This window comes from Colossoma macropomum, unplaced genomic scaffold (genome assembly GCF_904425465.1).
Source record: "Colossoma macropomum unplaced genomic scaffold, Colossoma_macropomum, whole genome shotgun sequence".
Taxonomy (NCBI): Eukaryota; Metazoa; Chordata; class Actinopteri; order Characiformes; family Serrasalmidae; genus Colossoma; species Colossoma macropomum.
Genome location: NW_023494797.1, coordinates 9,982,142 through 10,004,849, shown reverse-complemented (window position 1 = coordinate 10,004,849; position 22,708 = coordinate 9,982,142). Strand labels below are relative to the sequence as shown.

Below are 22,708 nucleotides of genomic sequence, written 5' to 3'. Positions count from 1 at the left end.
AATAATAAATACCCCAGTTCCACATACTTCAGCTGGGCGTTTACACTCATGCAGCAGCTCTTTCTTTCTTTTGTTCCATCTTTTTTTCTTTCTTTCTTTCTTTCTTTCTTTCTTTGTTTTCTTTTCTTCTTCCGTTATTCTTTTTTTAAGCAGTTACAGGAACTTTTGGTGTGTTTAGGAAGCTCTTGCCATAAGGCAGTAATTTTCTTGCGTCCAAGTGATGGTGGTGTTTCCACTGCCCCGGAATTTTATTTCTGGGAATCGGCTCTTGCAGTTGACATCAGCGTGTCATCAGTCTCCACCCATTTGTTATTTTTAAACCTTCTTTCTGTCCTTTGACTTGTCCGTTCATCTTTTTATATCCCTCCCTGACCATTCCTTTGCCTTCTATCTCTGTCTTTCTCTCACATCCTCTCGCTCTCTTTCTTCTCTCTCTCAGACCTGCAGCCTGTGACATACTGTGAGCCTGCGTTCTGGTGTTCTATATCGTACTATGAGCTGAACCAGCGTGTGGGTGAAATCTTTCACGCGTCCCAGCCCTCTCTCACAGTAGACGGCTTCACTGACCCATCCAACTCGGAGCGCTTCTGCCTGGGCCTGCTGTCCAACGTTAACCGCAATGCTGCCGTGGAGCTCACCCGGAGACATATTGGTAGACCCCCTCGCTAAAAACACACCGATACAAAATTTCTGTGCTGATAATCTGTAATTAACACTGATACTGAAACATATAACTGATAATTTAGCATTGTTTTCAGCCTATAATCCATAAATGAAGTGCAATGAGGATTAGACAGGTTAACGATGGATCATTGATTAGTTTGATGATTTAGATAAATCAGTTATTGTAAGCACCTACATTACAATGCACTTTACATTAGAATAAAGGTGGTGACAGCTAAACTGAAGCAGTGCATTTTTTTCTCAGTGGAAATGCTTAGCAGTACTTTTATGTCATTGTAAATACACAGTGAAGCAAAATAGCACCAAAGACCAGGGAAATTTGATATGATGGCTGTAGAAGTAATGTTTAAACCACACCAATTTAAATGTTCCATTTTAGTTCTTTGGATTCGACTTCTGGTGACAGCAGTCATATTGTTTGTGTGTTTCACAGGCCGAGGGGTGCGTTTATACTACATTGGAGGTGAGGTGTTTGCTGAGTGTCTCAGTGACAGTGCCATCTTTGTCCAGAGCCCCAACTGTAACCAGCGCTATGGCTGGCACCCTGCCACTGTCTGCAAGATTCCACCAGGTCAGAAAGAGAGACTTAAGCACCAACTTAAAAGCACTTAAATGGATCTGCTGTTTCTGTAGTGAACAAATAATAGTTTTATCTGTCCTTTGGTTTTATATTCTGTACTATCTTGTTCGGTTCTGTTGAAGTTGTTGAATCTGAACCAAACAGTTTTAAGAAGAGATGATTTATTTATTTATTTAAGTCATTTATCTGTTTCTTTTAGGGCTGCTACTACCTATTATTTCTGCAATCAGTTACCCTATTGATGAATGTTATTTTAACATTTACAATAATTAACTTACAATAATAGAAATTTATCAGCATCAGAACTTTCTGTATGCTACCATGTTTTCTGTCACTATAAAAGAGGCATAAGGCTTTCTTTGTGGTCAAACGCGCTGTTATTTTTTCCTGGTGAGCATGCAAGCTTTTCAGAATGTGATTTGGATCCGTAAGAGCTTATTATCATTTTGTTTAACCAGAATTAAGATCAAAGCTATGGATGTGTGACTTATTTTCTTATTAATGTGTATGCTTGTTTACTAAGGGGATTTGTGAGACAAAGTAAATAAAAATCTACAAATGTTCAGCTTTCTTAGAGCACGTCCTTTAAATATCAAATAAACGCAACAATAATGACATTGAGAAATCATATGATTAATGAAGAACAGCAGATTAAACAGTAGAAACAGCCACTTTTTGTGTTGGGTTTAAAATGAAATAATCCATGTGAACATTTTTCAGTAATTGATTTTCTCTACTAATCAATGCAGTGCTAATTACTTTCTCCTCTCTCAGATGTATCTGTTTAATGTATCTATTGTTTATGTTCTTGCTCTGCATCAGGCTGTAATCTGAAGATCTTCAATAATCAGGAGTTCGCTGCCCTTTTGGCCCAGTCAGTGAACCAGGGCTTTGAGGCTGTGTACCAGCTGACCCGTATGTGCACCATACGCATGAGCTTCGTCAAAGGCTGGGGAGCAGAGTACAGGTGAGCTTCTGCTCTTTTCCCTGCCTGCCTTACCTAGACCCTAGACTGTACTGCTTTGCTTTACTCACTTCAGCTGTATTGGGTTACAAGGGAAATCACTTTTAATCAGTCACATCTTAAATAGCAACTTTCTTGCAAGTAATTGTAATTCACAGCGCTTTACAGATCGGCACACTGGTAAGACAAATATTAAGAAAAGTTATAACCAATAATACTGAGAACACTTATAAGAACAAAAAATAGATTAAATAGTAGTAGCTAAAAATAAAGAAACATATAGTACTATTTACGTCATCTTTAGTCTACAGTGTAGCTACAGTACATGTGTATTTATGATTAAAGCTGTCTCAGTCACACTAAAAGTATATTTGCTGGGAAGGAATGTACTACAAAGAGCAAGGAATTAAATACAAGGACATTTCCCTGTTTCTGATCGCTCTGGTTTAATACATCTGCTTTTCCTCTTAGATGTTGCAGTCTTTGGGTATATAGGTGCAAAATAAAAAGGTTACCTTTTCCCAGATGATTTAGGGAAAACGTTTGCCTTCCCTCATTACCAAAACCTGTGGAGTTTGTGGAATTCATTACATGTAATTATTTTAAGCCTCCTGGGTGCCCCATGGCAATAACGCCTTGCGGTGCCTGCTTCTGCATTTTGTTTCAGTTTTTTCCACTTGTAGCTCATGGAAACAAAGGGAGAAGTTCTGTTAAAAAGTGCATAATTTAAACATTGAAACATTGCTGTTTGGGTTTGTGAGTAGAAGAAGAGATATTTTGTTTTGATTTGACATCAAAACAAATGATAAAAGACAGAAAGATCAAAGATAAAGTGTTTCATTACATAACATTACATTCTATGTGATTACATATGAATAATTATAAGATGGTAATATATATGCAGCAGAATATGTTTGCAACTCAAATGCATCCTTTTTTAAATGCCTTAGGTGAGTTAGAGTCAGTTAGAGGGGCTGAATGTGGGAATCAGATTTCTGTGAGGCTGGATGGCTTTTGTCCAGACATTGTTGGTGCAATGTTTAGAGGAGAGCTGGTGGTGCGTACATTGACTGGGCAGAGCTGTTTGCCTGAGTGGGCCAGCTGTCTGACTTGTCCTGGGCTGATTTGGTGCTTGGTGGTGAAAGATTCTCTGGTGGAAGAGCACCTGGTTTCCCCTGGCTCTGCATGCCAGCCATGTAAACTATTAGGTCTACGTTAGCAAGTCACACCACTCCAAAAACAAATACACACCCACTGTGCACCGAGAAGTGTTAAAGTTTCCTGGTATGAGCCCCTTATCCCTGTCCCTCTCCCTCTCTCTCTCTCTCACTCTCTCCCCCTCTCTCAATCTCGTGAGTAATCTTATTGTTGGAAAGGGAGTAACCAACACCATAATCGAAACCAGTTGTGGATTTCCACCAAGGACATTTCCACCACAGAGAAAAGAGAGAGTGAACTGAATGGAAGAAAATGAGGAACAAAACGAAGGGAGAAGAAGGAAAAAGTGAATCAAAAAAAAGAAAACAGAGAATCAAAGAAAAGAAAGAAAGAAAGCGGAGACAGGAATAGAGACTGTGGTTTCCAGACAGTTTACTGTATTTCAGCAGTCACTCTATTACACTCTAGCTATTTCTCTCACATGCCCTTTCTCCATGGACAGTTTCTTAACCTCTTTGTGTAGCCTCTTTTGTGATTGGCTATTCTGTTAGTGGAATGGAAATTCACTAGAATGGTTTTAATTGGTCAAATAATAATAAATCAATTTTTTTCTTGTAACTCCATTATCTGATTAACTAGCGCATTGTTGGCTCTATGTATGTTAAATATTGAAAGTCTGTGTTGAGCTGTTTGCGAGCAATGAGGGCCAAAACAGGAAGAGTGAGACCACCCTGCTGTGAAACCAATTCACACCTCTCCACAAAGACGACCATGCCAAGATAAAACCCAGACAGAGAGATAAAACATAAAGCTTTTTTCATCTCAAAAAATCAAGTACAACTGCCACAATAAAAAATAGAATTTAAACACTACAAAAATACTGTGTTGAATTGCTTGCTCACCTATGAAGATAACAATCTAGTTTGTCTGTTTTGTACATCATATGTATTTTCAACAGAATATATCCCATGAATGTTACTGAACAAAAATGCATAATTCAAAAGGTGAATGACCTCTAAACAGGCAGCATTTGTGTTTTATGGCTGATTTGAAAAAGGGTTAAACAACTGCTTAATCCTCTCATTTTCAAACAAGTCATGATCCCCATCTTTCAAACCCAAAACCCCTAGTAACTCTCAGCTTGACTACCATAAATCTGACTGTGACAGAACAGCACTTAAAGACTGCTGAAGAAATCTGAAGCTTCTCTTTAGCAGAGTCAGCTTGGTTTGCATTCTCCCATTCTGTCACATCTATCTTTATTCCACCTGTGTAGCTCAACTCTCACCTAGCTCACTTTTCACAGGAGAATGCCCTCTGACCTGTAAATACCTCATCCTCAGCGAATACCTCTGTGAATGTGCTAAATGGCCTACAGTGCAGGGTAGAGTTTTGGGTGGGGGATAGGGATTGTGTAAAGGCTGATTTATACTTCAGCGAACATGCATGGAAACTTATCTGCATCAAGATGCAAAGTGCGCCTCCAAAATCTGTGGAGCTGTGCGTCAAGCAAACACTGGTTGGCTGTCCATTGGAGGTGGGACGAGATGGAAACAATACTGGACCCAAACCAGAATTTGAGTAAAATCACATTGAACAAATCAAGGATTGGCTGATAGAGAGAGTGAACTAAATAGGAAGAGGTGTGACATTACAGCATAACATTTATGCTACCCAGGTAGGTATTAATTAATAGAGAAGAAATGTTAGAATTGCCTATTTTTAATGTACATTCTGGATACTGCGCTCTACTGCACATACAGACGTCTGTGCAGGTTTTCAGATACACACGTATAATTCAGCTTTAACAGTGTATCTGGTAGTATTTACGGTCCCAGCAGCAAATTATCATCTCAGTATATAATATGTTAATACATTTTAGATCAACAGTTCCACTTGCGGATGTCTATTGCATCATCGGGGATCAAACTTACAATCTCCCAGCATTTGCGTTAGATTCTGTATTCGACTCATCAGTACAACCTGATAGATCAGACTAAAAAAATGGCCAGAGAAATAACTCACTATAAGAAAAATGCCAGGTTAAATCTGTGGAAGAAAACCAAGGGTTTGGTTTTTGCCTATGAGAACCAGTACATACAAGAAAAATGAGCTGATGAAAGAGCAGTAGATTCTGCTGAAATGAGGCAGTGCCAGCTCTATTTTTGTGGTAAACAAGCCAAACCTTAGGACTACAGACTCAGAGACTATGCTACTACACTCTTTAAAAAATATATTTATAAAAAAAAATATTACTCATGGCTTATTCATGTTGGAATAACTGAACACTTCATCACCACTATTGCACATTAAACTGAATTCCACATGCAGTGCTGTGCCAGCAGCAGTATTTGGACCGGCATGTTCTCCTGCATTAGTGCAGTCAGTAAGTCATATTTTTCTCTCTTCCTCACACATTGAAAAGAATAATTTAAAGTAGAAAAGCCTTAACCTGAAGAGAGGGGGATAAAGTCTGAGTCCTTTTCTCTGACTCCCATACTTATTCTGTCTTTCATCTTCCTTCAGTGTTCTACTCACTCTATCCCTACAAAACCACCTCACACTTCCTCTGCTTCCCCAGCATTTCTTCACTGGCCATTTCAGCAGCGGTGGAGGATCTGCTGGCAGCTGAAGGCTGTCGCTGAGAGTCACTGAGAGATAGACTCGCAGAAAGTATCTGTAAAGATGGAGCCAGAGAGACATGCAGGGAGGAAAAGAGAGAGAGCTTCTCTTTGTTGAAACATATCCTGAAGTGTAAAAGCCGCTATTACAGTCAATTAGGTGCACAAAACGGAAACCACAATGAGGAAGAGAGAGAGAGCGAGAGAAAGAGAGAGAAAAAAAGAGAGAGGACTATGTGTTGAAGAAAAAGAGTGGGAGAGAGACAGAGTGGGACAATGGAGGAATAGTAGTGTGTAAAAAAAGAAAAAAAGAGACTGAAGGAGTATGTAAAAGAGAGAGACTCTAAAGCAGTATTCAAAATAGAAAAAGACAGGGCCAAGGAGTATGTAAAAGAGAAAGAGTGAGACTTTGAAGGAGTATGTAAACGAGAAAGAGAGAGACTTTGAAGGAGTATGTAAAAGAGAGACAATGAAGGAGTATGTGAAAGTATCTTTGAAGGAAAGCAAGTGCAAAGGAGTATGTAAACAAAGAGAGTGCAAGTGAGTCTATAAAAGACCATGAAAGAGTGAGTGAGAGTGAAAGACAGTTAAAGAGAGGGGAGTATGACAGAGAGGAGTGTGAAAGAGTGATAGGAGTATGTGAGAGAAAGAAAGAGTATATGAGTGAGGAGTATGTGTGTGAAAGAGAGATAAAGTGAGGAGAGTGTTTAAGAGCGAGAGCAGTGTGTTTGTGAGAGAGAGGGAGAGAGATGAGTATGGAAGGGAGAGAGGAGTATGTGAGAAAGTGGAGTATGTGAAGACAAAAGAGGCAAAAGAGAAAAGGAGTGTGTGAAGGAGAAAGAGAAGGAGTGTGAAGGAATGAGTAAGGTGTGTTTACACTTGTAGTTTGTTACCTTGATCTGGACCAGGGCAGAAAATGGTACATGGTCGCATTTTAGTACTGATTTGCTGAGCACTCAGACTGACACATTTAACATCAAACCACACAAGTGAAAAGCCACAAATGATTGGGCACATTTTTGATGACGTACAGTAACTGTGGTAATGTCCACTGAACTTTCCAAATCATACTATTCTCTCTTCTATCTGGGCTCATTGCTTTTACTTATGTTTTGTTTTATCTGTCTTGTGATATTACAGCAATAAGCCTTGAGACTCGCTGTGTTACTGTTTTGTTTTTCGTGATGCAAAGCAGGGTGAAATCCCTGTAACACAGCCTTAAGTGGCTTACTGCTTTTACAAAATGGAGAAACATTAGCACCTTAATGACTTTAATCATGCCTTACACTTGTTTTAAAACTGAAACTATCTAAGTTTAATTACCGATTCAGAGCTTATGAAGAGACAATAAAGCACATGCACATGCCAAAACAGCATCGGAAGCCCTTTTCCATATGCTAAAGAACTTAGAGCAGACAACGGTTCATTCTGTCTTTGGTCCATTTAGATGTCTTTGGACCGTATTGCATTTATACTTCAAACGAACCGTACCAGAGTTAGTTTTCAAGCACACAGAGACCAAACTGTTCGGGGGGTCTGGGTCTGCTTCTCTGGTGTGGACCAAAGTTCGGATGGCAGCATTCTTACTTGCTCTAACGAACCAGACTAATATCAATGACAGCGGAGTTCATTTTAATCAAACCAAATCTGCCAAGTCTAAATGCACGCTAAAAGAGAGAAAGAAAGTAGAGCAGTGTGTGTGAGAGAGATGGTGAGAGTGGTGGTGGGTGAGAGGCAGAGAGTGAGTTAAAGAGAGAGGGAGGGACACTGGCAGAATAGAACACAATGTGAGTGGCATTAGATGGAGTCCCTGGGAGAAGTTCTCTGTGTGTCCGCACACGTGTCTGTGTGTGTGTAATAGAAAGAGTCTGAGGTATTGTGTCAGCAGTATGGAATGTAGGAGTGTGTTTGGCAGTGATGGTGGTCCTCTGAGGCTGGAGTCGTGTGTGTGTGTGCGGATCCTGCAGAGGCGAGTTTACGCACACAGAGCTCAAATCCAGACAGCCTGGCAGCCTCTGCACTGCTACTGTCACTGTAGCCCAATCAGCTGTCTCAGATCCTGCTGCTTTAAAACCCTAATTATATAATTGGAGATTATTAGATGGAAATTAAACCCCTGAAGTCTAATTATTCATTTATTAATCTTAAGACTAGAGTCCTTCTTGCAGAGACGATGTTCATCTGGCTTTGGCGAACAGTATGATGTAATTGCAGAGAAAACCAACCGGATGAACACACTATGTGACAAAGCCTATGATTGGTCAGTTCAGACGAGACAGCCAAACAAAACCACATAGAGTATTCAAGCTTGTAAGCTTGAGAAGGAGTTTTAGGCTTCATGCACACTTGACAAAGTTTTGCTTAGTGTTTACCGAGGCCTTTATTATTCTAACTACTATAAATTTACTTTAACTACTATAAAACCAGTATGTATAGTAGGGCCTGACTGATATCAATTGGTTGATAAAATTAACAAATATTAAGCTCCCTTAAATTTACCAGCATCAATGAAGCATCAGTAATGTTTCTTTAAGTGTAATATAAGAAAATTAATTTGTGAGGTGCTTTTGTTAACTAGAAAAGACAATGTATACTCTTCCTTGGAAAAATAAGTAATCAGGCTCTCTTAAAATTCTGAACTTCAAATGATAAATTAACAGAATGTAAAACACTGATTATTGTTTTTTTGACCTAATATCTAAGTTTGCTCAGAATGTGAGGGCAGACAGGTTACTTATTTTTAAGATAAAACAATCAATTTTCTACAGTGTATTTTAAATTAGTTTGGTTTAGAGTTCAGCGTTGTAAGAGTTCTTGTCATTTTTCCATTTATAAGGGTAAGTTATAATGATTTGGTTTTGTATTAATATTGTTTAAGACAGAGTTTCAGCTGTTTATTTGAGTTTAATTATATTTAGTTGATAGTTGATGATCATATCAGTCAGTAAGGCACTGTATAAAGTCAACCTGAAGTCAAGATTGGCATGTTTTGTGTCCACCTCTGAAAGGTATACTGATTATTGACTACATCACCATGCACCAAAATCATGTTTCACCTCACTTTACCCCAACCTATCATCCCTGATAATATGTTTCACTTGGTGAAATGTCACAATGTGGAAGAAAAATTTCATTTTGACCATGAAACTATAGCAGCTAATATTCCTGATTATCAGCATTATTTTTTGCTCATAGAAATCGATACTGCTAACGAAATGTGCTTATTGGTCGGGCCCCTTTATGTAATTATGGAGTAATGAAGTGAAGTGTGATTCCATATATATTCTCACCTAGCACTTTATTATCTCATTGTCCAGTTTATCAGCTCCACTCACCACATAGTTGCACTTTGTAAGTCTACAATTGCAGGCTGTAGTCCATCAGTATCTCTGCATATTTTGTTGACCCAGTTTCACCCTGTTCTTCGATGGTCAGGACCACCACATTGCAGGTATTATTTGGGTGGTGGATCATTCTCAGCACTGCAGTGACGCTGACATGGCGGTGGCATGTTAGTGTATGTTGCACTGGTACGAGTGGATCAGACACAGTAATGATGCTGGAGTTTTTAAACACTGTGTGCTCTCACTGTCCACTCTATTAGACACTCCTACCTTGTCGGTCCACCTTGTAGATGTAAAGTCAGAGACGATAGCTCGTCTGTTGCTGCACAGTTTGTGTTGATCATCCTCTAGTTCTTCATCAGTGGTCACAGAACGCTGTCCAGAGGACACTATTGGCTGGATATTTTTGGTTGGTGGGCTATTCTCAGTCCAGTGACACTGAGGTGTTTAAAAACTCTCGCAGTACTGCTGTGTCTGATCCACTCATACACATTACATGACACCACCATGTCAAAGTCACTACAGTGCTGAGAATGACCACCACCCAAATAATACCTGCTCTGTGGTGGTCCTTTGGGGACCCTGACCACTGAAGAACAGGGTGAAAGTAGGCTAACAAAGTATGCAGAGAAACAGATGAACTACAGTCTGTAATTTTAGAACTTATTTTACAACTACCTATATGGTAAGTAGAGCTGATATAATGAGTGTAGAAACAAGTAGGTATTCCTCAGTGAGTGAAGCCTCATGCAGCTAAATATTAACAAATAATTGCCTTTGATTTTCACTTGTGCTCTTTTCTTTTCATCTGGTCTCCTCACCATGTCTCTGCCTTCCTCTCCTTCCTAGGCGGCAGACAGTGACTAGCACCCCCTGCTGGATAGAGCTGCACCTGAACGGACCCCTGCAGTGGCTGGACAAGGTGCTGACCCAGATGGGCTCCCCCACCATCCGCTGCTCCAGCGTGTCCTAGGAAATGCCTTCCCTCAAAAAACAACACCAGAAGTACCCAGTCCAAAACTAGAACTGGAACTGAAAAAAGGTTACAATGGGAACCGAGGGTAATGACCCTGAAACCCATCAGCCAATAGGAATCCACAGTCTCACCTGACAACACACACCCTCTTTCAGTAGCACTTTCAGTAACACATTCATCTCAAAGAGGAAGTGTGCAGTAAACAGTACTATTTTTGTTTATATTTTTTACATAATGCCCATATCATTTATTAGGAGCATCATTTATAGCTTGTGAGATTTCGGTATTTAGAGCCATTTTGGTTGCTGAGCATGTGTACAGTACCCTTATTTCTTGTCTTAGGCACTGTTTTGTTGCATACCACAACAGGTGTATTAGGACACACTTGATTAATGTACGAACAAGTCAAGTGCTTTCTGTGTACAGTGAAATATTAATGAAGTTTTATAAATTTCAGTTCAAATGTCTTTATGTTTTGGGCATTTTTGTTTTGGTTTTAACAAAATGATAGAAGAAACCCCTTGTTGTATGTATCATATTTTACATGATAATGTGATTGAACAGGAGAGATCCTCGTGATGCGTTCTATGTGTTAAAAAAAAAGCCTTCCTTCTGTCTGAGAAAAACAACACCCTCAGTGTTTAAATATATTCAACCCTGTGTTTTGCCAGGGAAGTCCTTAAGAGATCTAACTGGACAAAGGTCACTAAGTGAGTGAAAAACGCAGCTTATCTAGAGCCATAATTGGTCAGTGCCTTGGGATGCTAAAGTGGAATTACCGACATTAACCATTAACTGTTACATTTCACTGGAACACTTCAAAGGTGACTGTACGAGCACATAGTAACACATTTAGCACAGCTGTGCATGTAAGCAGATATTCTATTGTATGCATTATATTGCTTTAGGAAAACAGTATGGGGCTGAGCTGAGGGTGGGGGGGTGGCAATTGTAGACGGCTGAAGGATGAAAGGTTGTTATTCCTCCTGTAGTAGTTTTTAATCTGTCTGTATGGAGCCATGCCAAGTCTCGCTGGGTGCGTGTGTTCGTGTGCACATTCTCTTAAGATGTGCTTATGGTAGCAGTTTAATCTGTGGCCCAGCTGTCTCTGCTGTGTGTGTGTGTCTGCCTGCCCTCCCATTGAGTTCAGATAGGTCTGTCTGCAAGGAAGAACCTACACACACTCTTGTGTGGAAGGTGTGTAGCTTTGGACCTGAAATCCATGCTTGGCTTATCCTCATTTTAGTGTTACAGAGTCTTTTGGTGAAGGATGTTTAGTGAACAAGTGAAATGGGCATTACCTTTACCAGGTTAAAGAGCATTCAGTTTTCAACGCACAGTTTCTTTTAGAATACTTTTCGTTCAGTGTCGATTTAATTTTCTTCTTCATTTTGCTGGCCACTTGCAAATGACTGTGTACTGATCACCAACCTCAGTACTTTGTGACAACTTTGGGATTAAATTGCATTATATTGTATAAAAGAAAGGCTTTATTCCCTGCTCACAGAACGCCCTGAGCCACCCTGCTGTGGCCATGTAACATTCCACACCTGTACTTCTTGCTCTTCTTATGCTTCCTTAGCTTCATGTACAGGTTATACATATCCTAATTTTAAAGGGGAGTTCCACCCAATGATTTAAATTGCTGAAGACATAAACAACATAATTCAAAATGTTTTGATGTGAAATAGTACATTATAGAGAAACCAGGGGTTATGATATCTACAGCACAATAAATAAGATAAATGATAAAATAGAGATTAAAAAAGGTTTCCTGCAAAGTTTCATGCATATACCTCTCTACAATAAATGTATTTAAATTAATTATTAAAAAAAAAGGTTTAGGACAAAACTGAATCACAAGACTATAGTAAAAGTCACGCATAACTCAAAGTAATTGTAACCATTTTGCTTAATATCTTTCTGTGCGGTAGCTTTTACAGACATTAAAGCTGAATTCCACCTTTTTTTCAGATTTTCTGCATAAATCGAGTTTTTGAGATGTAAACAAAGCCGTTTAGAGTGACTTGATGTGAGATGGTTTATTGTTGAGAAATTTACTATCTCTTTGCAGTTGTGGTGATAGGAACCGGAGTCACAGTGACTACATCATGAATATACAACAGCAGAAGTTTTATGTTAAAAATTACCAGTGCATCTACATTTTTCTATATAATGTTAATTAAAAAAAGTGGTATATCTGAAAAAGAATTCTCAGGGTATTGTTTTGCATTACAACGCCCTGAATGTTTTTTCTAAAAATATGTTTTTGGCCAAAACCTTATAAACTACCAAACAATTGTAAAAGGCATCAGGCAGCGTATCGATAACCATTTCAAGTAACTTTCTGTGAGGTCGCTTTGAAGAAATTCTGACTTGGAAATTCTTTCTACAATTAAGACCTTCATAACAAAACACTCTGAATGACTTTGTTCTTAACAGTTTAATTATGCAGAAATTCTGGAAAAACAGTGGAATTCCCCTTTAAACACTACTACCCCTTATTGTATCACCACCACAGGAAGTCAGAAAGTTTCTCTTGAATCATGCAGGTCACATCAGACCACTCTAAATTACTTTGTTTACATCTTAATGCATACCGCAGTGGGATTCTTCTTTAAAGTACAATAAGATCTCTGTGATGCAGAGATAAGAGCTCTGAATGCAAGAACTAATGACATAAGGAAAGATATGCAATCATGTTTAGCTACATTTGTGTGTGCTAAAGCATCCGTTAGGTATCTTCAAATGTAAATATATAAAAAAGTCAAACTATAATTTTCAACAAAAATAGCTATAGAGATTGGTGTTTATGGCTTAAATCAATTTTAATGTAGGCAGTTCAGCTCATGCTGAAACCATGAAGCCATGATACTGTTTCCTCGCAGTTATCTGTGAATGTCTTCACACTCCTTCCCTTCCACTCCACTAAAGTCCACTGAATGAGTGTGCCTTTGCATGACGTTTCACATTTCACATCATGTCCAGCTCGTCTGAGGAGTACTCTTGGTTGGGATTAACCCAAGAATAAACAGTTTGTAAATATATTTTATAGATTAATGCATGCCTATTTTCAAAGATGCAAATTTCTACCCCAGAGTCTATTTTGCTACCGATTTTTTGTAAGAGTAGCGAGTAATGCTAATGTACTCATTTATCTCTTTGCAAAGGCTCAATGGAGGCAAAACTGCTGGCAGACTTTTTTTAAAATACAATAGCCATGTATTTTTATACTACAGACAGGTGAAGGGGAAGGGGTTTTAAAAGGGAAATATTTGTAAAAACGGGCTTTTTCAGATCTTGTATAGTACATTCAGTTAGCAGTTGCTGTTGCATTTGTTTGAAAGAGCAAGCCTTTGCATGCCTTCTAATCTGTGATCTCCATTAATATTTGGAGTATAACTATGAAGGCAAAGCTATGATAGAGCTCAGCATGTCATTTTTACATAGATCAGACAGGTTCTTTCATCTATTAACATTTCAGTATAGTTCAGTTAATTCAGTTTCAAAAAACAGACACATTTCACTTTTTTAGATGCTCTCATTCATTTGTTAGAAGTAAACATCATTATAAGAAATGGCCATCATTTATGATCATTAGTAGGCTTCTCATTGAGGTATTCATATTGATTATCCTTCAGTTGACAGCTAAAAGATACTTTTTCATCCTTGAGAAAAGAATCTCATTTAAAGTTTATCAGCAAATTGTTGAGGTAACTTTCAGTAGTATGCATTATTGTGCTTGTGTTACTTGTCGATTGTGTTAACTTGCTTATTCTGTGTCGTTGCGCTTAGTTGTGTTTGGTATGCTTTAAATCTGGTCAGCTGCTCTCAGAAGAAAACCTTGCATCTCCAAAATGATAATGTTACAGGAGAAGGAAAAAAAACTACTTTTAATGTAAATCTGTGGAACCAGAGTTTTTTTTTTCCCCAACTCATTTTGGGCCATTTCTTTAGGTGCATTCATCATGAAACTTACACACAATCTAAAGGGCATCAGACACTTTTAAATTATGTCAAAACTGAAAAACGACAGTAATGGAGATACGAGGTTTTATTCTGACAGCAGAGGTATATATTCTGTATGATTTTTCTTTGAATCCAAAATGTTTGTCGACTATATACTTCATTGTATTTGTTATTATTGTACTTTTAATAAAAAGATATATCTCAAATGCTTTTAAATTGTCATTGGGGCTGGTTTTGTCAGCAGGCAAGACACAAGGAAATATAGGCCTGTTTTCAAACAGTACTAGTCATAACAATATATGTTCATGAATTAAATTTAGGGATGAATTCACATAGTCATTGATGTATGTTATTCTTTTAAACAAATCTTAAGCATTTAAGCATTTAGCTTCAAATGTAAGATCAATGAAATCGTTAGTAAATCTGGTGTGCCTAAACTTTTTACTGCACCCAGCATCCTTCAGCTACACCAGCTGGCAGCTTTAAATACTTTGACATTATTGTTTCATTGGCTTTTATGTTAAATAGTGCTACACTAGATACTCTAGTACCATACCGTCACTGTTACTGAAACGTGGTACTGGCACATACTGTTACTAAATCCTTAGGAACTTTATTGGAACGTGTTGTATATGAATACAGCAAAAGGAAGCAAATTTGTTTTCGCTTTAAATTAGAGTTTCTGAATTTGGAACATGAATTGGTAATTTTTGTCTGTAACTACAGGGCTCTGCATGCAAAGGTAGACTTTTTTACTCTTTCTTAAACAAAAGAATAGTTGAATAATGGAGAAATCTGATTAATTATTTACTTAAACCCCAGTCAGCAACTGGAACCCAGACACTTTTAAGACGCATGGCCTACCACTCTTCAAATATTCTGCATAGCAGCGCCACATATACATAGAGACTTTATTGGCACAAGCTGTTATTAAAACTTCAGGACCATACTGGCACACAGGACCATACTAGCAGATATTATTACTAAAACTTGGGGATCATACTGCCAAATATAGTGATCATACAGGAGTTACCAAAATCTGGAGACTTTATTATCACATACTTTTACTGAACCCTGGAGACCTTACTGTAGGGGCGTTCAAACTTTTTTTCAAAGAAGGCCAGATCTTGCCATGTCAAAATACCTGAGGCTCAAAATAATATTCAGAAATGATTAAAAATATTACGTTTTCAAAATATCAGCACATCGAATCAGAGCTATCTGTGTGCCACTTTGTTTCCTGTCACTCTACTAAAGATGCACATGACTTCTTTTATAGTTGGATTGCTCATACCAGTTTGGATCAGTAAGCATTTATAACAAATAATTAAATTCTTCAAGAGTAAAAACAATAAATGTCTATTAAGTATATTCCTATTCTAGTATGTACTTGTTCAAAAATATAATTTGTGAGACAAACTAAACAAAAATCTATATTTTTTTGATTTTGTTAGATAAAGTTCCTTACATATCAAATAAATGCAGTAAATGCATTTAGAAATTACTTTATTTAAACAGGAAGAGCAGATTAAACAGCATAAATACCGATGTTATTGTTTGACATCAACGAGTTTATATTTACTGAATTTTCTCTGATAAGACGTTGCTTTAGTTTCTTTGTCTTCACCTCCCAGAATATTTATTGTAATGTCTATGATTTGTTTCATGTCTATCGATAATAAATTCATAACAATGTTTTAAAATTGAAACACGTGCATTTGCTGTAGCTTTTGATGAAAAAGTGTTTAAATTTGTGCTTTAAGGCTGTAATCTTGACTAAATGACATTCAGTAAAAGCTGAAGGTCTAGTCAGAGAAGAATGTTCTTAAATTTTGGTAAGTTTGTTACCACATAGCAGTGCATTACACTACAACCATCAGGTGAAAAAAACTGCTGACAGGCCACTTATCACATCCTCTTATACAGAAGCCATGGGGCAATTGAAATCAGTTTGGAGGCCATATTTGGCCCTGGGGCTGGACTCTGGACACCCCTGTCTTACTGATACTGTTATTAAAAATTGGTGTGCTAACTGGAACATTCTATTACTGAAATTTGTTGACCTTACTACCATATACTATTACTGAAACTTGGGGACCTTACAAGCACATACTATTACTAAACTTGGCGACCTTACTAGCACACACTGTTTGTGAAACTTGTTGGCCTTACTAGCACACACTGGTTCTGAAACTTGTTGACCTTACTGGTACACACTGTTTGTGAAACTTGTTGACCTTACTGGTACACACTGTTTCTGAAACTTGTTGACCTTACTGGCACACACTGTTTCTGAAACTTGGGGACATTACTAGCACATACTATCACTGAAACCTGGGGACCTTACTGGCACATACTGTTACTGCAGTTTGGGGACCTTATTAGCACATACTGTTACTAAAATTTGGGGACTTTATTGGTACATACTGTTACTAAAACTTTTTGGCACGTTACCAAAGCTTGGAGACTTTTTTGGCACATGCTCTTAATAAAACTTGGGGACCTTACTGGCACACACTGTTATTATTAACTTTAAACTCTATATTGCTCTGCTATAAGGCTAATTACTGGGTGTGCCACTCCAGGAAAATTACAGACAGATCAACCTGACAGTACTGAATGTGACGTCTTCAGGTGTCTGACTCCCCCACTGTGTGTTTATATTGCTAGGTTACAGGTAACATAACTCCAGTCTCCGACTCATTGTAGACACTATAGACAATGTACTCATCTTTGTTCAGGAGACCCTCAGGGCAGGGTGAGGAGAACCTGCTAATCCTTTTCTCCTTCACACACACTCAGGTAATATAACAGTGGTACAGAAGCTGAGTGTATTCACTCTCACCTGAGTTCTACAGATGTGCACTTAGATGAGTCATGCCATGTATTTAACACCCACTTAGTGACAGCTACACCCCACCTTCCTCAAAATGTGTAAATTGTCTCTGTAACAAGAATGATTTGCTTATTTTTTGTTTTCAGTTATGTCTTTACTGAAGTACAGCATATTTTCACTGTCATAGCAAAACTGCATATCTCCAAAATCGTAACTTTGCAGGAGACAGAAGAACCTGTTGTAAACCACTATATGAAAAAAAATCAAGAATACAAAATAGTTTTGTTCCAACAATGACAATATGCAATAAAACACTGTATTTATACAGCACATTTTGCACATTAAAAGTATCACAAGGTAATTTTCAAAAGGTAAAATTTAAAGCAAGAAATTAACAAATCAATAGACAAAAGAAACTGAATACAGCAAAAGGAAGTAAAAAGAATGCATTTGAATATTAAAACAATAATACAAACAAGAGTTAATGTTCAATAAGAGCTTGGGGGCCATACTGGCACATACTGTTACTAAATCCTTAGGAGCTTTATTGGAACATGTTGTATATGAGTACAGCAAAAGGAAGTAAAAAGAGTGCATATGAAATAAACATATGTTTTAGCTGTAAATTAGAGTTTCTGAATTTGGAACATGAATTGGTAATTTTTGTCCATAACAACAGGGCTCTGCATACAAAGGTAGATTTTTTACTCTTTCTTGAGCAAATGAATAGTTGAATAATGGAGAAATCTGATGGATTATTTACTCAAACCCCAGTCAGCATCCGAAACCCAGATACTTTCAAGGTGCATGGCCTACCACTCTTCAAATATTCTGCCTAGCCACCCCACTTTTACTGCCCTTCCCCTCTCAGCAACAGTGCAGATAGCAAAATGGCAAGTGACAGGACATTTAGCCCCCTACCATTCTGGTTTCTGCATAAATGGGTTTGGGGTCAGACCCCACTCTTGCAAGACACATGAATGATTCACAATCTCCAAAGCTCTTTGTGGAGACTCCTACAATATGTATTCAATGGAGATGTGTAGTCAGTTCACTCAGCTCCATGTACTTAAGTAATATTTTGAGTATTTGTAGCTGATAATAGGCCTAATTCAAGTCAAAGTTTATGTAGGGCTTTTTACAACAGGCATTGTCACAAAGCAGCTTTACAGAAAAATCCTAGTCCAAGTGCCCATGAACAGGCTAATGGTGACAGTGGTAAGGAAAAACTCCTTAAGAGCAAGAGGGAGAAACCTTGAGAGGAACCAAGACTCGAAAGGGGAACCCATCCTCCTCTGGTCGACACAACAATGACACAAGAGTAATACAAACAGAGAATAAGGTTTTAACGTTAGTATAAAATATTAAAAATAAAGAAAAGGGAAAAAAGCAGATGAAGCAATGTCTATGATTAAATAGTTCAAGTCTATGCAGCATCTGCAACAACAGGAGGGTTGGGGGCATGCAAGTGAGGTTCGCACAGTGTGATCAAGGCAGATTCATTCTGTAGTGTTGGTTTAGCACTTACACTGCTTCTCTTGCTCATGCCTCTAACTTTGGAGCTTTTAAAAGAAGAATGATCTAATTTTTAAACATACTTTAATGCATATAAAAGTATTATTTTGGAACAACTTAATGAATGTAAAACTTAATTCAGCTATGATTACATATTTAAAAAATGCATTCAGTGAGTGCTTTTTGGAACAATTTAAGTTTCACTTACGTAGGTTTAAATATATCATAACTGTTATTACACTTGAAATATATTATACATGTACTACTGGATGTACTGATATACTTCAGTGCTGCTTATTGAGCCACACTGTAACTAAAATGCACTCAAATGCATTTTTCAATATCACTTAATCAACTAAGATGCATCAAACAAAAACATAAAACATGTTTTTAAGTGTACTTTTATGAAACATAAAGAAATATACACCTGAATATTGTATTTTGGATAAACTAAAGACAACTTGTAAATGCTTAAATATTTATGATTAATATTAATATAATAACCTACAAACACTGTTCTGTTCTCAAGTGGAACAACTTATGTTGCAATGAAGTTAACTTAAGCAATTGTCTAGACATAAACTTTACTTTGCTTAAATGTGTAGTCTTGGGTGTACTGATACCCACATTTGATTTCTAGCTAGTTATCAGTGTTATGCAACCGAAATGTACTAAAGTGTACTTTAAAAGTCATTGCTTTAAAACATACCTCTAAATAATACCCTTAGGTTGTTCATAATTAAATATGATTGGTTTATATATGCCTCGGTGTGTTCAGATATACATTTTTACAGGTTTATTTTGTAACAGCACACTAAAATATTAATAATGTAAAATTTATATTGAATAAATTAAAATATGTTACTTTAAAAAGATACTTTTTAAAAAATACACAAAAGTGTCGTTTAGTTGTACTTCCATAAAATACATTAAAAACTTTCCCTTTAGTATGTACTGTATACTGTTGGTGTACTAAAGTATGCTTCTTTTTGCATGGGTAACATTTGATCCAAGACCAAAAATATCCCAAAAGAAAAAAATGATACACCAAAATATACTGGTAGATGCTGGATGTATTAAGATGTATTAAGAAACTCCTGTACAGTTCTATGATGAACTTGAGTAATGTTTGACCTGATAATGTCTCATTAAGTTGGTTTATGGTGTCTACTTATACATTTATGTGACGTTTTTACTTTGGTACTTCAGTAAAGGCTGCTTTACCCACCTATAGGGGCCAAAATTATTCAAGAAATCTTTTGTGTAAGGATACAGACAGACAGTGGCCTTTAATAAATAAATAAATACATAAATAAATAAATGTATGGAGTTCTTTTCCTGTCTGAATTCTCCCCATTTGAGCACTGGTGCCCTCTGTTGGCTGAAGAAGGTAACACAGTGATCCACTGCCCTCTTCTGTCCTCTCAGTGATGTCATAGTGTCTCAAACTGCCCACTGAAAAAGGCCAAAAAGCAGCAGCCAGACAGGCCGAGACGGATGTGTCTGACACACTAAGACTGTTTGGGACCGCTGGGTTGTTTGACTCTTAAGCCATTTGTTTAAAGTCCTTTGATGGCCATTGTTCACCAAAAAAATCCAACACCTGGTTTCCCTCTTGATGAGTTGCAGTACAGGCTGCTATTAATGCCTTATGTTACACTCGGGTATTGTGTTACTGGAAGCGTTCCAACTAGACGTTTTTGGGCCGACTGAATGAACATTCTTGTCTTGCAGCTAAAACATATATGTGACTGTGCCTGTGTGTGTCTGCTGTCTGTGTGTGACACTGATCTCAATTATTCCACCCGTTCATGGTTCATTCTCTTTACGCATGATACTTTTGCAGACTTTTGCTTTTTGTGCAGTAATGACTGCGTTATTACATTGTAGGGAAACACAGGGCTGGTTGTCACGGCAGTGTTTTCACTGGGGGAGGGGTCTTGAAATATTGACACAGAAATGTAAGGATTTGAAGGCAGAGGTCATGTAGTTTCTTACTTTCATAGAGACTTTCATAGCAAGTTAAAATGTGAATATTTTGTGTTATTGAGGAGAAGGACAAAAACACGCCTTGAAATAAACTTAGCCACTACAGAGAGGCCAAAGAGGAGTGTAGTATCAATGTTTTGTTTGTGCCTTTTATTCAAGGCAAGCTCTTTAGTGTAGTAACCTCTGGGGGGTTGGTTGCCACCCAAGATGGGGATGGTTGTCACATGTGCCAGTGGACTGAGCTTAGAGCATTTTTGAAGGACCTGCTGTTAAACATTTTTTTTTTTCTTCTTTTTTTGCGTGTGCGTGTGTGCAGTAAGGATTTCTGTGAATTGTCAGCAACACTTTACTTGAAGAGTGTCTACAAAGCAAATCCATAATATCTTACATAAACACATCATAGTATGTTCATGAATGTTTAAATACATTCATAAATCATACATGTTTTACATGATGTTAATATGGACTATTATGTCATTTTACTGACAGGCCTTTTTCAAAATCAAAGTCCTCTTTTTTAAGATATGATAATCCTTTATTAGTCCCACCACAGAGAAAATTAACAGTGCAAATTTATTTTGAAAATCTATATTACTTTCAGTGAAACACCTAATTTCTGGACAGCCAAAATAAAACTTACCTTGCTTTTTATTGTGCCAAAGTGTTAATTTAACAGTCTATACATTGCTGAGGAAACTGTTGTTTATCCTCTTAGGGTCAAATGCTAGCACTTTTGTCCCAAGGATTAATAAATTCCATTTTTCCTTTACCTCAAAAGTGATCAAAGTTGAAAGACTGAAATAATTATCCGATTTATATTATTCTTCTTCATTTTCTTATTTTTTTCTGTCTGATTTTTGCCACTAACTCATTCTGTAGTTTTCAAAATATCGACACCGATCCAACTCCAGAATGTTCGGTCTGATCAGGAATGATGTGCTTGTATACAACATTTTGATTGGATGTATGGTTTTATACAATTATCGTTAAATAATGTTTTTTTTTTCCTTGAAAATGAATGGAGTGAAAAAGTTTTGGCACCCAGCTTATATCACAATGATTGAAGTCAATCATGTGGGATATCATCGCAACCACCAGCAACTACCTAGCAACCCCCTAGCCACCACCTGAAATACTATAGCCACCGCCTAGCAACCCCCTTGCAACCACCTAGGATACCTTAGCAACCACATTGCAACATCCTAGCAACCACATGGGATACCATAGCAACCTCTTAGCAACACTCTAGTAACCACTTGAGATACCATAGCAAGAGCCTAGTAACATCTTAGTAAGCATAAGCTGCCCCATCACATTGCATTTTCTTCAGACTTTTCTAGGTGTTAGTTGTCATTTTGTGCAGAACACCATGTGTTACATCTAGGTTTGGTTGATAGATAATAGAACCAGCATGAAAAGTGCAACAGTCAACCCTGCATGTGATGCCATGGGGTGTTTGATGTGCTATTTTATTTTGATAATAGTGTAGCAGTACTTATGCTTTTTATAATCACATGTATGTCTGTACTTTGTTGTTGTACTATCATGAGCAACTATGGATACACTAAATCAAAATACATCAGTATTTCAGTATTTGTAATCATTTATAGTTGCTGTGATTGCTTGTATTGTCCAAGGCAGTGACATTTCGAAGGTGTCTCTTAGTATTAAACGGAACATCCCATTACATCCTGGCCTATCTATCTTTAAAAAAGTGCTCGTGCACACTCTGTTAGCTGTCCTAACTGATGATGAGGGACTGGCAGGGAGGTTAAACTGAACAGATGATTCTACTAAACTTCCACTCAACCTGCTGACAGTAACATAAAGGTCAGCTGTCATGGCGATGACGGCCACTGGCTTTGTTGGTAAACAAATTAATCTTCTCAAAGGTCACCATTTGTCCTGCCTTGCCTCTCTCTCTCACTGTCTCTCTCTATCTCTCTCTTCTTGCTATCTCTGGTCAGGAGGAAAATCTGTCAGATCTGGCCGGCGGTCCGCAGATTGCCATGGTATCAGCATTCTGCAGCAGTAACACACACCTGATTGCAGCGTTGCGCGCTGCTGCGCCA

The 22,708-nt window shown here is 37.7% G+C and overlaps 1 protein-coding gene across 1 annotated transcript in view; it reads left to right on the top strand.

Annotated features, from left to right (window-relative positions):
- Nucleotides 1–12,510, top strand: part of smad3a (SMAD family member 3a) — a 35,367-nt gene extending 22,857 nt beyond the window's left edge. The window contains exons 6-9 of the mRNA XM_036584246.1: nt 440–652; nt 1,118–1,255; nt 2,087–2,231; nt 10,201–12,510. Coding sequence (XP_036440139.1) covers nt 440–652; nt 1,118–1,255; nt 2,087–2,231; nt 10,201–10,324 — 620 coding nt within the window. The 3' untranslated portion in view covers nt 10,325–12,510. The remainder of the gene's footprint in view (nt 1–439; nt 653–1,117; nt 1,256–2,086; nt 2,232–10,200) is intronic.
- The last annotated feature ends 10,198 nt before the right edge of the window (nt 12,511–22,708 follow it).